General features: G+C 45.2%; 1 protein-coding gene across 1 annotated transcript in view; it reads left to right on the top strand.

Moving 5' to 3' along the window:
* SHISA6 (shisa family member 6) overlaps positions 1–18,346 on the top strand; it is a gene marked incomplete at its 5' end in the record, with an annotated part of 515,296 nt that overhangs the window by 479,953 nt on the left and 16,997 nt on the right. Inside the window, one exon of the mRNA XM_025202175.1 lies at positions 12,536–12,661. Coding sequence (XP_025057960.1) covers positions 12,536–12,661 — 126 coding nt within the window. The remainder of the gene's footprint in view (positions 1–12,535; positions 12,662–18,346) is intronic.

Below are 18,346 nucleotides of genomic sequence, written 5' to 3'. Positions count from 1 at the left end.
CATGTGGCCCCTGTTGTGGGGGCTGTAGCCCTGTGGGGGGATCAGTCTGTGAGCTGTGCAGGGGGGCTGTGCCCTGTGCAGGGCAGGGGACCCACCCCTTCTGAGCAGCCGTGCCCTCAGTCCCCCCACGATCCATGCACACCTACCCACACACCCCATGCGGCCCCCACATCCCTCCACAGCCACCCACATCCCCCCACCACTCTTCCCACCCACCTCCTACAAACCCTACATCTCCCCAGAACACACCCTGTGTGCCCATCTGCTAGACAGGATGAAACCTGCTGGCAGGAACTGTGGCTGCAGGGGCAGCTGTCCCCACATCCTAGTTAGTGAAGGGGTCAGGGGGAGCTCTAACTGCTGTATGGTAAGAAAACCAAAGGCAAACAGCAAAACATTTAGGTATTTAGAATTTATTTTATTATGATGATAGAGACACTGGTAGGCTTCCAAATTGCTTTAACACTGTAGATATATCAATAAAACATTGCCCAGATTATCTCCATCTCTCTGTCTCTTGCTCTCTCTCTATAGTGGTCTTTTGTTTCAATTATGGAGGAACATTGATTTCAGGGTATTTTACAGAATGACTTCGGGATTTTTTTATCAGGGATTTTTCAGTTTTCAAATAGGGAACACTAGAAATCCTGCTAGGGAGGCAAGCAGCAGGATCCAGGCAGAGGAGCCTGCTCAAAGCTGGCGCCTTGGACCCAGCTGGAGTTGGCTGACCTCCTGGCCAATTGGGGCCAGGTGGACATGCTTTGACAGTTCAAAGCAGGCCACCACACCCAGAACATCTTCCAGGCAATAGCTGCCTGGATGGCCGGGCAGGGGCACACATGGCAGTGGTGCTACACAAAGGCCAACTCTGCAACCACAGCCCACAGCCCACTGGCAGCTTGCCCAGAGAGGCAGATGCCTCTACTGGCTATGCAGTCCCCATCTGGGTATGGCAGGTAGGCAGCAGGTCACAGCTAGGCAGCAGTCCCCACTGCCAAACTGCTGCAGTGGGTAGAGGGTGCTCTCAGGGCTGCTTCAGCAGTCCAGCTGGCACAAGGTGTAGTGTCCCCAGGTACCAAATTGGCCAGACCCCAGAAGCTCCTGAGAGCAAGTAGTCCTAAGCTACTTGCCAGGGCAGCTTTTTGTATTGATGGGGTGAGGACAGGGCTGCTTTTTACATTGCTGGGGCAAGCATAGGTGCTGGCCCCAGGCTCTAGCTCCCCCTGACTGCAGATCTGGGAGGAGCCATGCAGGGTTATTTTGCTCCAAGTGGCACAACTTGCATCACACCAAAGTGCATGTCCAGGCATGTGCGCCGATGCAAAAAGCCCTGGCTCAAATTTGCACCACTCTGTTTGAGCTGCTGCAAGTGAACATGCTTGCATGAAGTGCAAAATACAAGAGATTTCCAAGCATTTTGTAGACAACATTAAGCCTTGAAATGAGCTTCTGAGTAACATTGAGCTTTATTCAGTACAGCTGTATTTGAGAAATGTGGTGGATGAGGTGTGTGACTAACAGCCAAGGTGGAAGCCAGGCCCCAAGCTGCTGGGGGCCTGTGGGTATTGAAGTCCAGGAGGGTGGCTGGGCAGGGAGCTCACACTGGAGCCCTGGGAGCCCCTGGCCTTGCTCGGGCCCTTCAGTCCTTCCCAGCAGCCCCCCAACCTTCAGTGAAAGACCTGAGACCCTGAAGCATTTTTGCAGCTAAGCTACAGTGAGGAGGCGGCTGAGATGTTATGGTCTTATGCATTATACCCTGTTAAATTAACCCTTATGCCAACCCACAATAATTTTACCCTTATGATAATTAGAAGTACAGGCTGCCATTGCTAAAATAAGAATGCCCACATAGCCTTTAAGTTTCACAAGGAAATGGACAGAAACTGGAATGCTAGCAGACAGGAACACTAATGGGCTCAACTCGATAATTGCTAACACTGTGAAGTCAAGTAGCTCCTTGACCACAAAAAATGGTGGGATAACCATTTCCTCTTCCCCCCTCCGCTCCCCCACCCCCCATGAAGAAACCAGGCTCAGAATAGCAAGCAAATACATTTTATTCTTTACAGAGAGGAAAGCTTTAATATACTTTATATACATATATACATACATATATATTATTAATTATAGCTAAATTAAAGCTAAGCTATTAAAGCTAACTATTTAAATCTTAAATATTTAAGCTTTTGGGGTATTTAAATTAAAGCTAAGTAATTAAAGCTAAATTAAAATTAAATAGATATATTTTCTGTCTAGAACAGCGCCACACAAAGCATGAGAAATGGAAGTACATAAATCTACTCTTTAAAAAAACATCATGGCATGTAAGCACCATCCAGTGACACTACAAGGTACATAACTTAATACACATGACCGAATGAACATATATTACCCTAATCTACATGGTCATGCATCTATATCAGATGAAGCTGAAGTCACATTTAGATAAATCACTTGCACATGTATTAAGGCCTTCAGTGTCACAAAAAAGCTGTTCCTTGGTTCTACTGCATAGTACCTTGGGTCACTGTGCAGTCATTTAGTACTTTTTTATACATTCCCACAGTGGCGATGCATAGGGGTATATGGGGGTGCACCCCCTGACTGGCCGCACTCGCCGCTGATCAGCCATGGGAGGACCCCTCCCAGTCAGCGAGATCTGTGGTGGGGGGAACCCCCTCCCCTGTCACTGACTAAGGTTGCATCAGTCGCCCATGCATTCCCCTTTTAGTACTTTATACAAGTACTAAATGACTGCACAGTAATGACTGCACAGTCAGTATCTTGTGTCAATGCAGCCACTATGTATATCTTAAAGCATGTGTATCCCATTGTACAGATGCTCTTTTTCAGAAGTAAAGTGGTTTTAGATCTACAATGGGAGGGTAGTATTCTTTTAAACTCAAATGCTCTTCCAAGGTAGCACATGCTTAATTTATAGAACTAAAGACTTATAGACTGCATTGTCTCCAGTTTACTTAATATTTCTGTCTGGGAATTTTCCATTGGCTTCTTCTCTTTTAGCTAATCAGACAGGTAGGTTCTTTCTTGCTTTCAATAGTTTTAGGTAACAATACATCCAAAAAATGTTAACTCCTTTCTGGATCTGACAGGTACTTCACTTTTTTTACACAGTTGAGAGAGAGAAAGAGGATCAAAGAAGGCATATTTATAATGCTGGATTAGTGCATTGAGCTAACTTCAGGAGGAGGGCTAGTGAGCTCTCTTGACAGTACCTAGTGGTCTGGTGGTTAGAGTCTTTTGCTAGCAAACAAGAAATCCAGATTTAAGTCCTTGGGGGGATGCTAGAATGTGGGTATGTTCCTTAATCACTAAGTTGTTGGGCAAAAAGTTGAGAGGTTTTGTCTCCATTTTACTTCCATCAGGTACATATGCAGGGAAATCCCACTCTGCCACAGGTGCAAATGTAATTCAAAATGTGCTTAAGAGTCAGAAAATTTCTGTTACACAGCTATGGAAGTGCCATTTGGTCATGTGATGATGAAATAGAATTTATTCCTAAATTACTTTAAGTGAATTTAAAGTCAATGGGACTAAGCTTGTAAACTGAGCTGGTTGTAACTGTTTTGAGATTTTTTTTTTTTCTAACAAAAATGAAATTTTGTCAAAACCAGACTATTAAACAAAAAATGTTTTGGTTTCAGACCACATCTCAATATGGCTCAGACACTTACTTCAGATGTGGAAGACCTAGGGTAAGGTCCCTGGCTCTGACTCAGTTAGGTAAATGTTCTGCATCTGTAGCACAAAGACTTGTCTTAATGATTTAACTGAATTTTTCAGTTACTAATTTTTCATTCAAGCAAAGTATAATTTGTTAAAGTATGAGTTACTTTCTCACATAAATATTAAAAGAGAGTGGCTCATGTAAAAGAATAGGGTATGAAGTAGTGCTGAGGCAGCATAGGGTAAGTTACAATAGAAATATATGCTGCCTCTCTGGCTAAGTTTCTGTGGAACTGATGATTTTAAGGCTGGTGAAAATGTAATTTAATGGCATGTATTTAATTACACAGGATACCTAGAGCTGTAGATATGTATTCTTCTTACTTTAAATCTACATAAAACAAACACATAATTAAGGGGGACAAGGTTCTTTGAATAAATCTGATATCTTTTATTAGACCAACTCAAATAGTTGGAAAAATTCTTCTTTGCAAGCTTTTGGATATAGATACCCTTTGTCAGGCTGAGGAAGCATCTGAAGTTGGTCTGTGCTCTTCTTGGATGGAATAGTAAAGCAGCCAGAGGCCAGTACATATGCAAGAAAGCCAGTCAGTGAAAATATAAATTGAGGTAGTCAATGAGTGAAAGACAGGTGGGGGTGGCGGGGGTGGCAATGAATGTAGCTGTAGTCAAAGGGTGAGAGACAGGTTAGGGGGTGGGGAATGAATATAGCTGGTAAAAATTGGAAAGGTTACCTGGGGAGTCAGATGTTAGGCAGGTTACAATGTGTCATACATCCAACGTTTATATTTAGCACATGCCTTTTTGTATCCAGTAGACTGATGGAGTAAAGTTTGTCGGCTCATCTGTGAAAGGTGTTTTGTAAATTCCCTTTGAAGATTAGAACTGAGAGGCTGGAGAGAGAGTGGTTTTCTTGTGAGAAATGTGCCCCAATGGCAATTGTGTATTCTTGTCTTTGATAGATTTTCAGTGTGTGTTCATTCTGATATGAGGAAGAATACCCAATTATCTACTTGCTCTTTGGTATCACACCCAACAATGTGCTGTGCTTTTTCTGTCTGTTTTATTTAAAATATCATTTTTTTAAATCATAAGAATTAAGTACCTTTTAAATTTAGAGTTATTTTGAATATATAAGCACACAAGGAAATCAAAAGATAAACAGACCTCTAGTGTAAACCTCCAAACAAATAGGTATGTTTACTTTTTATATACAAAACTGTAGAGAAATATTGACAATGTGAAGCTAGAAGAAGGAAAGGAAATGAAAGAGCAAACCTATCCAAAGGGTTAGAGGAGACAAGTGGGGCCTATGAGTTCCTCTTTGTGAAGAGAATACCAGTGGAAAACCATGATTCAATACTTTTGTATGCCACAACAAACTAGATATAAAATATATCATTTGCCACACAACAACAGTTACAACATAACAAATAAAACATTAGTGAATCATACCAAAAACCTGTAAGACCCTAATGTACTTCCCAATCACTACCCTGGTACCTGTGGGAAATACCCATGAGTTGATAGAGAGAACTAATTAGCCATGGTAGTCTTGAATCAGGCAGAAGCCAGTGTAGATTTGCACCTTACAGATTAACTAAATCAGAGATGCATACATTTTCATCAGCAACAGCTTACTTCATCAGATACTGCAAAGGGATTGTAGGAAGCAGAACTTCTAAACAGAAATCAGTGATTAGAATACAAAGAGTAGGAAAGGGGGAGGAGAAAGGAGAGCACACTGCTGGGAGAGGCAAGGTGGGTAGGAGTTAGAAAAATAAAGCATTGAAGGATATAATAGAGCCACTTCAGAGCTGATAAAGCTAGAGTCTACACACTCCATGAACATTATGATGCAGCAGTATATCAGGGGTGGAAAGGGGTATATCAGGCACAGAAATTACTGGAATGTAAGGTGTTCCATCTGATCGCAGATGGTGGATGGCCCCTATGGGACCAGAGCCAGCTGGTGCAGTTTAGAATAGTCTTCAAGTTTTGGACATCTGTGCATATGGGCATGTAGAGAATTAATTTCTTTAACTGTGTGAAAGAAACTTTAAATTTGAATTAATTTCTTTAACAGGGACCCTACCCCATTACTAAAAGAGGGTGGGATCTCAGGGGTGACTGGCTCTCTCCAACCCCTGAGATAAGCTAATGCAGACTGGGAGTCCTGAAACAAATTGCCTGCTTGACCCAGGTGCAAGGCTTGAAGTTGAATTGGAGGGTCAGGTGACTGAGGAAGGAACTTACAAGCACAAGCCCCAAGCAGAGGGGCAGGCTGGCTGTAGGAGCTGCTGGGGGAACCAGAGGAAGGACTTTGAGATGCAGTGGAGGTGAAGGAAACCCTGCATCTGAAACTGGGAACAGATATGTACCCAGGTCCTCTGGGCAAAGGACTTCCTCAGGACGAGAATAACCCTGGAGGGGAACCCTTGGGTTTGGACCAGATGCTCATGTTTTTGGTTTTAGCTTACACTGGGGGACTGGATTGTGACTGTAGGGGAAGGTGAGGCTACTGAGAAAGGTACCCAGGAACACTCCGGATTCTAGGCATTGTCATTGCTGGAAGGACTTTGGTGTCAGATAGAAGAGACAGGGGGTGCAAGCTCAGAGCCTACAGAGGACAAAATCAGGGGCCAAAAGCCCAGAGCCCACAAGGGGAAGCAAGAAATAGCAAAGACTGGGGTGCAAACCTAAAACTCATGAGGGTGAGACCAGAGGCCAAGAAGCCCAGAGCCCATGAAGGCCTAAGCAGGAATCAGGAGACTCAGAGCCACAAGGGCATGGCTGCAGTTGGGGCCCAGGAGCTTGTGGTCTTGGGACAGTGGACCCAAGTCAAGGCACTCAGCCAAAGTAAAGTAGGACAAAGCCAGGGGGCCTCAACCCTGACAAAGGCCTACCATCCAAAACCCTCTTTGCTCTCTAGGGGCAGCCTCCCTATCAGTTTATAACATCAAGGCATGGAAGGTGAGATAACAGGGTGGGACACTGAGAAGCTAAATGGGACAACACTGTGAGGCCCAGGTGGTGGTAAGGAGAGGTTGTTTCACCAACTCAGCATCCACCACTCTACACTGTACTATATCCAGCATGATCTGGATGGGATACACAATCAATCCACTCTTTAGAAATAGATGCAAACTTTTTATAACCCACTCTCTGATGAGAGTCAGTATCAATATAAGTAACCTCAGTAGCCAAGCTTTCTTTATGTCTTTAGTCAAATACTACATTTTTAATTTTTCCTTCTTAAATTTACTGAGAGTGTTGGGAATAATTTTCCACTAGTATTCTCTTTGTTTCAGTTCATGATATTATCTTAACAAAAGGGAACTCATATATACCACATGGGTAGAATAGTACTCCCCAATTGATAATCCTGATTCAATTTGTTTGTGCTAAATCTAGGCCTGCTGTGCTACATCATTCAGGAAAATGCTGGAGGGGAAGAATCCTATTTCGTGTTATGCATCCAAAAGACACTTACCCATCCATGAAACTGCTAGATTTAATACTTAACACACAGTTTACAGTCCCATTCAACATGTAGTATAGTTCAGTTAAAGAGAATGGTGTTCTGGCTGAGTGGGAACATGGCTCTGTACACATCTTCTCCAGGCATATATAAGTCACAGAATTATAGTTAAGCAAAAACTTATGACTAATGGGTACTAGATACTGAAGTAGGGTCATCACATATTTTGTTCAATAGCCTAGTGGTTAGGGCTCTGAATCAGGAAGTACAAGACCCAGGTTGCAAGACCTACCTTATCCAGTTTACTTTCAAGAATAGACTCATGTAAAAGTAGGGTTGAAAAGCTCCAATTTAGTCCACCCCCCTGCCTGAGGCAGAAATATCCCTAACTAAACCATCCTATGTAAATCTTTGTGTAACCTATTACTAAAACCACACAGCCAGCCCTTTCACACAACCTAAACTGCCACAAATAAAGCTAAGTGACAATGATGGTAAGTGGGCATGTCTATCTATACGTGCTGATTTAAGGCACTTTTGCCCAATTTAAGGCACACTAAGGGTGCATGTCTACATGTAAATGCCTTTAATGCACCTTAAAATGGCATTTTTAGGCTATTCACAACTAAATTTGATACCTGCTTTTGCTTAAACACATGCATGTGTCGACCTAAATAGCCTTAATGAGCATTAAGCTAACACACATTAAATTTAGGTGCACCTAAATGCACGTGTAGACATGCTAAGTGTCTTGCTGCTAGAAGGGTTGTCAAAATACAGTTGAGAGATCAACTGCAGAAGAAGGCAACACCCCTTCCCCCGACAGCCCAACTATATAGAAAGGCAAAAACCCCAACAGTTCATACTGATCAGAGCATGGGGTAAAATTCCTTCCTGACCTCTAATGGGGCAATCAGTCTTACCCTGAGCAGAGAGACAAGACCCTCTAGCCAAGAACCTCTGCGTTTTAGTTCCAGCTGAAGGATTGGCACGCCCCAGTAAAAGTCCCTGGTCTTGATTGCAGCCAATACCCAATGCTTCTGAGAAAGAAACAAAGAATCAAACTACCACCCTGTGATATTTAACAACAGAGGGGACAACATTTCCTTCTCAGTCCTATGTGGCAGAAACAGAAACAGAAAAACCCTGAAAAGTGGGAAGTACCCATAGCTAGCATAAGTATAGCTACTCCTAGATCATTCCTGGGCAATGGTTATCCAACCTCTCCTTAAATGTCTCCAGTGATGGAAATTCCACAACTTCCCTAGGCAGTGCCAGTACCTCACTGTCCTAGCAGTGAAGAAGTTTTTCCCGATATCCAATCTAAATCTACTTTACTGAAACTTCAAGCTATTGTTCCACATGCTGCTCTGTGCAGCAACAGAGAAAGTGTTCTCCATCTTCTTTATGGCAGCCCTTCAGGTATTTGAACACTTCTATAGTGATGGAAATTCCACAACTTCCCTAGGCAGTGCCAGTACCTCACTGTCCTAGCAGTGAAGAAGTTTTTCCCGATATCCAATCTAAATCTACTTTACTGAAACTTCAAGCTATTGTTCCACATGCTGCTCTGTGCAGCAACAGAGAAAGTGTTCTCCATCTTCTTTATGGCAGCCCTTCAGGGATTTGAACACTTCTAAGTTCCCTCTTTACCTTTTTCCATAAGATGAACATACCTATTTCCTTCAACCACTTATCATATGGCCTGTCTTAAAGCCCTTTATCATTTTTGTTGTCTGCTTCTAGACCCTCTAACTTTTCTATGTCCTTTTTAAAATCAGTGGCATCAGTGGCAATCCCTCATGGTCAAGGATGATCACTTCCATGGGTCAAGAAAAGAAAAATTGTGGCTGTTGAATCACCCTCCTGTCCCATTCCAAGGGTGGAGTAACCAACATGTGACCACTGCCTGTGTGTGGATCCATGGCTAGGGACTCCCGGCAATCACTTGGTCTGTCTTTGTCACCACTTGTCTATCACCATAGGACTTTGTAAGGGTTATGGGTATTGGTGGCTGGATCCAGTGGGAGAAGCCTGTGAGTTACTTGTTTTACATAAGGAGGCTGTTGCGCATCAACAACTGCATGAATCTTGGTGGAAAAGCAACCTGTATCCAGTGGCAAGAAGATCCAAGATGACTGGGGTTGTTCTTCCACTGCAGCCTTCATCCGCCTTTGCAGCCACTAAGAAGTATGCCTTCTTCATTCACCTGCTCCACAGTTGAGGTCTTTATGTTATATTGGACTGCTCTTTGTCTAATACCTCACCTTTGACCTTACTGCTATGGGTGACCCAACCAGGAGTACAAGACTCCCAACAGTGTAGCTCTTAGGGTCTTCAGTCTATGATAACCCTATCTATCCCATCAAGGTGGCAGTCCATGTAGAGGCCTTTTTAAAACAGTGCACAATATTCTAGATGAGGCCTGACCAATGCCAAGTAAAGAAGTGCTATTACCTCCCATGTCTTGCACCTTCTGTTCTATACTTGCACTTTTTATTTTTCTGTTGATGGTGTTCACAATCACATTCACCTTTTGTGCAACTGTGTCACACTGCAGATTCATATTGATCACAGTCCACCAAGAATCTTAAATTATTCACTGCAGTGTTGCTATCCAGCTAGTTGTCAACCATCTTGCATTTGTTTTTTATAATTGTACCTGAGGTATAACACCTTGCATTTGTCAGCATTGAACTTCAGGCTGTTAGCTCCAGCTTAGCCTTCCAATATGCCAAGTTCCTTCTGAATTCCTTCTGAGTACAGTACCTTCTGAATTGCATTCCTGTCCACCAGTATGTTCACACTCCTTCCCAGTTTTGTGTCACCTGCAAATTAGGTCAAGAAGCTTTCTATTCCAGCATCCAATTTGTTAATAAACATGTAAAACAGCACTGGGACCAAGACATACCCCTGTGGGACTACTGCTATTCTGACATAGATCCATTTATAATTACCCTTTGCTTGCAGGTATTGAGTCAGTTTTCTATCCTCAAGGCAGTAGTTTTGTGTAGTCTCCATTTTTACAAATTGTTTATGAGAAAGCCATGTTTTTGTCAAAAACCTTCCAGAAGTCCAGATGTACTTTATCTACTGCATTCCCTTCATCCACCCAAATAGTATTCTTGAAGAAGGAGGTTGTTTGTTTGGCCTAATTTATAAATCTATGCTGACTGACTTTGGAGATGCACCTGCCCTGGCTTACAGACAGCCCTACAATCTCAAACGTCATCTCTAAAATAAAATACTAATGAATTCTTAGCTTCACTGAGGCAGGAGGCCTTGCAATGGACCCAAAAGCCTGCCATGTCCCCACATCAGTACAGACCACATCATCACTGAGCCTAATAACAAGGAGTTCAATATCCAAAATTCGTTCACGTGCAACTTTATAAATGGCATATATGCCATGACTTGCTTATAGTGTCCATCTGCTACATGTGTCTACATTGGACAGAAAGGATGATCTGTAAGCGTAAGAATGAATTAAAACTGATCTGACAGGTGCAGAAAGACAAAAAAGCATGTGGCAGAACACTTCAACCTCCATGGATACTTCATTACTGACCTTGGGATTGCTGTTCTCAGGCAAAATAAATAAAAAAATAAAAAATAAAAACCAGTTTGCATAGGAAAGTATGAGCAAAAAATCTTCCACAAACTGGACTGGGTTAAGTGTGGCTTAAACAGAGGCTAGGATTCTTATCTTATTACTTGGATTAGCTTTTGTGACCCGTTTTGTTCCTGTGGGTTTAATGCTTGTTTGTTTGATGCTCATCTATAATAATAATAGGCTTATTCTGTTTGTCCAGAGCACTCTGGTTGTCTGAGTAGCCAATCAATGCTTACTGAAACAACCAGAGTGCTGCAGACAGACAGTGCTCCAGACAGACAGAATAAGCATGTTATTATTATAGATCCTGAGGCATTTCAAAGAGATATGCAGGTAAGTTAGAGCTAGGATGAAGCTCCGGGGCCCCCTGCCATAGAGTGGGCAGGCTCTGCCAAAGAAAAAAGAAAAGCGGTGAAGGGCCTGCTTGTGCTGCCGCTCCCCCTAAAGCCACAGCCCCCACACCCCTGCTGCTGCCTCTCACTCCTGACCTACAGTACCCCCCCGACCATGCTGGTGCCTCTCACTCCCAACCTGCAGCTCCCTGTCCCTGCCTGTGACACACAGTACCCTCCCCGGTGTCCCTCACTCCCAAGCCACAGCCCCCCCACAGTTGTGCCAATGCCCCTTACTCCTGACCCACAGCCCTTTGCCCCTCCAGCCCTGATACCCATGCAGCTCCCTGCTGCCCCTGAATAACCCCCCCACTCCCTTCCTCCACTGGAAGGGCAGGCCCCTCCCCCGCCTGCCTGCCCTACCGCAGCCGCAGTCTCAGCAGGTGTGCATGTGAGCATAACACACACACACCTTCCCATCCCCCCTACAGTCCCCAGCCCTGGCCCTCCAACCTCTACCACCCACAGACTTACCTGCCTGCAGCTGCCAGGCCATGCACATAGAGCATGTGATGCCCCTGCCTCCAATAGCCGTTCCCTGCTCCCCCCAGCCCCAAGCAGCTCCAGGAAGTGCTGGGAATAAACTTCAATGCTGAGTGGAGGCAGAGCAAAATCCTGGACATTTGCTGATATTTAAAAAAAATACCTGGACAGAGATGGGAGGACCCAAAAAGAGGACATATCTGGGAAAACCCAGATGTATGGTAACCCTGTTCATGAGGTTCCTTCTAGCCCTACTTTTCTATGATTTATACTGAAGAGCAGTGGAGAAATTATAGCCCAGTTTGGAGCAAGGATTCATGCTAAAACACAGCCCCCTTCCCTTATAGAACTTTATCTATCTCAGTGAGCCACACACCCTTTCTTCTGACTTCTCACATTCACTTTCTTCTGGGCTCACAGATTTCTCACTCTTTGCTTATCCAAAGATGGGTGGGGGTAGGCCTGCTTCAAAGGCGCAGAGGATACTGAAGAAAACACTGCATAATGCCCATCCTATGTCCTGGTTGTTAAAACACTGTGCTGAGATGTAGCTTCCAACCTCTTTGGGGTGAGCGGGGGTGGGGGAGGCAGCTAAAACCCAGCTCCTGCATCTTAGGAGTTGTATTGTAATTACTTATTTATGCAAAGGAGACAGGGGCTGGCTTGAAAGTGATGTTGGCTGAATCATTCTCTTGGCTATAAAAAGTGGCGTGCATTGACCATGCTAGCCTAATGCACTACTAATCTCAAATCTGTAAAGGCTGGCTTGAATAAGAGTGGGGTAGGAATGAAATGTCTTTCTCATTCCCTCTGTGTCTTGGTGCCCTGTGTGGATATGATTTTGTTCTTTTTTTGCAGAAAAACCACGCATGAACAATATTCTTACTTCTGCTACGGAGCCGTACGATCTCTCCTTTTCCAGGTCCTTCCAGAACCTCTCACACCTCCCACCATCCTATGAGGCTGCAGTCAAGACTAATCCAAGTAAATATTCTTCTCTGAAGAGATTAAGTAGGTGTTATCTCATTCCATTTATTTGTATCTCCTTTGCTTGTAAACTGCAAGGGGCATAAAAGTAAGCCAGTGGAGGCAGGGTGCCTGTGGCCAGCACCCAGCACACCAGTGGCCCCAGGGGAACACATAGGGATGGGGGGGCTTGGCCAGCAGCTGCCTGGGTCTAGGCCTGCCCTGCCTGACTTATGGGTGCCTGGGCACCTGTGCATGGCTGACCCCCAATCTGAGGCTGGGCAGTGTAGTGCATGACCCCTTATTCTGTGTGTTGGAATGGGAGGGAGTCTCTGGTTCATTTTAGGGGAATAAAGACTTGTTCTTCCTATGCATGTGTGCAGTGAGCATGGTGCTGGAGGTGGGCAGGGGGGTGGAGGGTCCATTGTTGGCAGGGCAGGTGGGTACTCCAGGTACCCCCATGCACTATGCCTTCTCCACCCAGACCTTGTAGAACCCCCTGGGCCTCATAGATGTTATGCAACACATGGCTGCAATAATGACCCAGAGGAAGTCATCCTTGGCAACCTCATGGTGGGTAGTGATGGCATGCCAATGACCCTTGAGGAGGCCGAAGGCACACTCCACCAGGGCATGGGTCCAGCCCAGACACTAGTTAAAGTAGGCCTGGCGGGAGCCCAGGTGTCTGGTATAAGGCTCCATAAGCCAGGGTAGGAGCAAGTAGATGGGGACCCAGTGAGCAGTGGTGGGACCACGACAATGCCCAGCTGCAGGTCCAGCTCCCCTGGTGCAAATTGCCCACTCTCCACAAGTCCTGCCAGGCTGGAGTTGTGAAACCTGGGTGTCATGAGTGCTGCCTGCCCAGCCAGCACTGAGATGCATGAAGGCCCCATGGTGGTCCACAACCGCCTGCTGGACCATGGAGTGAAATCCCCTGCAGCTGTAGTAGGGCCAGTCTCCAATATGGCAGGTGGGTGATGGGGATGTGGGTCCTGTCCAGGGCCCCAATACACTGGGGCAATCCCAGTGCATGGAACCCTGACACCACTGTCATGGATGTGGAGCATGGTGTGGCCCAGCACATCCTGGAGGGCCCCGCACACCTCCAGGACAACCTCCCTGGTGGTGGCTTTGTCCACACCAAGCAGGTGTCCAAAGTACTGGTGGCTGGCAGGTGTGGCCAGCTTCTGCATGGTGAGCGTCATCTGGGTGTCTACAGGGACGGCCAGGTGCATGCCACTGTTCTGGTACTCCAGGCGGGGCTGGAGCTGCTAAAGCAGTCCCAGAAGGTGGCCTTCATCATGCAGAAACTGTGACTGCTTATCGTCCCAGGCATTCTGGACAGTGTGCAGCCACCAGTCCTGGCTGGCATGGTGGGCCCAGAGACAGTGGGGCTGGAGGACCAGGAGGATAGTGGTAGCCCCAGTGGTGGCATTGTGGAGCCCATCATTGGTGTCCTTGGTGGCAGCAGTGGTATGGTGGTGCTGAAGGACCTTGGACAGCCTACTGCAGCCAGGCAGGAAATCTCTGTTCATGGGGGAGCTTGGCAGGGCAAAATAGCCATGGGCCAGGCAGTGGTCAGTGTGGCAGGCCAGCAGAGCTAGTGCAGCAGCCAACAGGATCATGGAGCACTGGTTGTTGCTGCCAGGGGTGGGGACTGGAGCATCCATAGTGCAGAGAGGCAGAGTAGCCAAGGAGAAAGCTGCCATGTGCAGTCCCTGGACTTGGCATGCTGCTCCTCAGCAAGGAAGAAGCTGGTCAGTGAGCAACAAGCAGGGCTGGCTTTTAGAGAGGGCTGCCAGGTCCTGGCTGCTACAGCTGGAGCCTAGAGCTCCCCCTGTGGGGTCCATTGCAGAGCTGCATGAAACTGGATGCAAATCTGCTCCCTAATCTCTGCATGTGTAGATGCCTGCCAGAAAACCCTTACTCTAGCTTAGTTTATACCAGAGTAAATCTAGACCATAGTAAATGCATGTGTAGATGCACCCAGTGTTCTTCAAACACCATCCTGTAGGGTACAGTTGCATCTCTCTTTAGAGTTATTCTAAAGAGTAACAGTTATTCTCTTTAGATTCAGTGAGACTAATCATGTGAGCAACTACTAACTTATTGCAGTCTTGGGCCAATGCATTCTCCAAGTTCACACAGTATGTTTTTAGTATATTTCTTAAGCTCAGATCTTTGGTGGCCATCTGTTTAGTATACCTATTTCTGGTAGGTTTTTGACCAGTATTTGAGTTAACTCTATCTCAGTGGCTCCCAATCTGGGGTACCTGTACCACTAGTGGTATGCAGACAACTTGTCAGTGGTATGCATTAACAAATGTATTATAATTACTTTATATGACAAAAAATTGCCGGTGGTACTTAAGGTGTTTTGTTTTAAATTCGTGGTGCACAATCTGTCAGAGTTTGGGAACTGCTGCTATATCTCTTTAAATTTGGATGTACAGTGGGTGTGTCTATATGTGTCCATATGGCACCTTTGTTACTGCACCATCAGTAACAGATGACACATTAACAGCCCATACTGCACCGTGTGTACCATGCACGGTTATTTTTATCTGCTATGCCACTGTAGCAATGTACTATAACAAGGGAGCGCATTGCTACAGCAGCGTAGCTGTGGCATCACGATTTGTGACCGCTGATGCTACATCACCATAGAGCATTACTATAGTGATGTAGTGTCACATGTAGATGCGTTCGGTGAATGGTAGTCTGAAAAGATCCTGAATTTCAGTATTTTAATAAAGAGTTCAATATCTACTCATTTACACCTTGGTTGAGCACAGCACATAAGCACATGTTTAACTGCAATCAGGTAAATTCTGCCTGCTTCAGTTTAAACACATATTAAAATCAGAATCTGATTTAAAGCAGTGCTCAGTGCATCAACAGAGTACATTTCATTACTTCTTGGGAGATTTGTTCCTTTATAAAGTAAGTGAAGAGGTCAGACTTCTGTTCAGGGTAAATATCTCAAATCACCATTAATACTTCCTTTAGTAAACTCACTGTATGTTCCTAGACAATTTTTCAAATATTAACTGATACTGATAGGTCAATGGAACTACTAGGTTATAATACTATGACATTTTAACTTTTGCCTTCCTGAGATTTTTTAATCCATTTCTCAGCTGTAGTAATGTCAAAATATATGTCTATCAGTTACTCCTTAGAATTTTGCCTTTTTCTATAACTGATTTCCTTATATTTCCTTGAAATATGTCATTTGTTTGCTATTCAGTGCACCTGTTCTTCATGAAAATACTCTTAAGCACAGTACAGTATTAAATATGTTGACATACCTTACTGAAGCATCAAAAATGTATTAAAAAAACCCCCAAAGTGGACATATAGTGTTGAAATTTGACAAGCCTTAACTTTTCTCTTACCCATCAGCTAGTCTGGCTTCATACACACCAAGTAGCGCCTTACTTCAGCAGTCTGTTGATCTTGCTGCCCCCTCCAGATGCTGTGGTTTGTAACTATATGCACTGGACTCCAGATGGCTGCCCCACACTTTGATAGGGGCACATTCTTAATACAACATCACCGAAACTGCTTCTGGGGGACAGGATCTAGAAGTGGTTAAAGACAAACTCCATATTTACACAGTTTTTGAGGAAGACAGGTTCTGAAAAACATCCACCACAAAACTATTAGGTTTCTTGAAAGACCTAGTTGTAAATAGTTACAGCTGTCAAAAAGTGTTTTGTGGTGACTGGCTTCTGCTTGAAGGCCTTGGAGGGCATATGTTTAGGGTGCATATACAGGCTACATATATAATTGAGAGTGATAATGAGAGAGAGTGAGAAAACTAATGGACATCTTTACACATGCTCTGGGGTGCGGCACTTTAGAGTGACTCTCATTGATTTCATAGACATTATAGCTTTCATAGACATTAGGGCTGGAAGAGCCCTCGCGAGATCATTGGGTTCAGCCCCCTGCCCAAGGGGCAGGAAGTCAGCTGGGGTCAGATCACCTCAGCAAGATAAGCATCCAAGCATTTCTTAAAGGTATCCAGAGTAGGTGCTTGCATCAGTTCTGGGGGAAGTCTATTCCAGACTCTGGAGACTCGGATGGTAAAGAAGTTTTTCCTTATGTCCGGTTTGAAATGGTCTTCCAGAAGCATGTGACTGTTAAACCTTGTTTTCCCTTGGGGTGCCCTGGTGAACAGATGTTCTCCGATTTCCTGATGCACACCCCTAATATACTTATAGGCTACTACCAAGTCACCCATGAGCCTTTGCCTCTGCAGGCTGAAGAGTCCCATGCCTCTCAGCCTCTCCTCATAAGGCCTGTTCTCTTAACCTTTAATCATGCATGTGGCTTTCCTCTGGACTCTAGCAAGCTTCTCAACACCCTTTCTAAAGTGCGGAGCCCAGAATTGGATGTAGTACTCCAGCTGCGGCCTCACCAAGGTTGAGTAAAGCAGAAGGATGACTTTTTGAGTCTTCCTTGAGATGCATCAGTAGATGCAAGCCAGAACTTTATTTGCTTTGCCAGCTGCGGCTTTGCATTGGTAGCCCATGTTCATTTTGTGGTCAATCATGACCCCCAAGTCTCTTTTAGTCATGATGCTAATGAGTGTAGCACTGCTGAGCCTATAAATATGATATGTTTTTTTCCCCCAAGGTAGACTACCTTGCACTTGAATTTGTAGGTAGACACAGCAAGGGATTGGAGATGCTCTGTTCACCAGAGTGCCTCTTGGGGTAACAGGGAACAATGGTCACAAACTGACAGAGATCAGATTTAGGCTAGATATCAGGAAAAACTTCTTCATGGTAAGGGTGGCCAAAATTTGGAATGGGCTTCTAAGGGAGGTGGTACTCTCCCCTACCTTGCGGGTCCTTAAGAGAAGGCTTGATAGGTATCTGGCCAGGGTCATTTGACCCCAGAACTTTTTCCTGCCTAGGCAGGGAGTTAAACTAGATTATCCGTTGAGGTCCCTTCAAACCCTAGCATCTATGTATAGAAAATTAAAAAAGTGAGGGGGGGGGGGGGGGGGGGGGGGGCCCCCCCCCCCCCCCTGAGACTGGCCACCACTGAAGCCATGAATTGTTTCTCTTAGGTTCCTTTCTTTCATATTCAGAGGGGAAAAAAAACCCCTGAAGCCATCATAAAGCACCACATTTTTCCAGTGGTCATAGAATCATAGAAGTAGGGTCAGAAGGGACCTTGTAGATCTTCAAGTCCAACCCCCTGCCTGGGCAGGAGGGAAACTGGACTCAAGTGACCCCAGCCAGGTAGGCATCGTGCTACTTCTTAAAGCCCCCAGGGTAGGAGCCAGCACCACTTCCCTTGGAAGTTGGTTCCAGATCCTAGCCACCCTAACTGTGAAATAGTTCCTACGGATGTCTAATTTCAACCTACTCTCCAACAACTTGTGGCCGTTATTCCTTGTTATCCCGGGGGGCGCTAGGGGAAACAAGATCTCCCCCAAACCCTTCTGGTCCCCCCTAGTGAGTTTATAGATGGTCACAAGGTCCCCCCTCAGCCTTCTCTTGTGAAGGCTGAACAGATTCAGGTCCCATAGCCTCTCATTGTAGGGTCTGCCTTGCTGTCCCTGGATCATGTGGGTGGCCCTCCTCTGGACCCTCTCAATGTTGTCCACATCCCTCTTGAAGTGGGGTGCCCAGAACTGGACACAGTACTCCAGCTGTGGCCTGACCAGTGTTGCGTAGAGGGGGA

Source organism: Alligator sinensis, unplaced genomic scaffold (assembly GCF_000455745.1).
Source record: "Alligator sinensis unplaced genomic scaffold, ASM45574v1 scaffold77_2, whole genome shotgun sequence".
Lineage (NCBI taxonomy): Eukaryota > Metazoa > Chordata > Crocodylia > Alligatoridae > Alligator > Alligator sinensis.
Note: the sequence above shows the minus strand (reverse complement) of the source record. Positions and strands in the feature narration are given on the sequence as shown.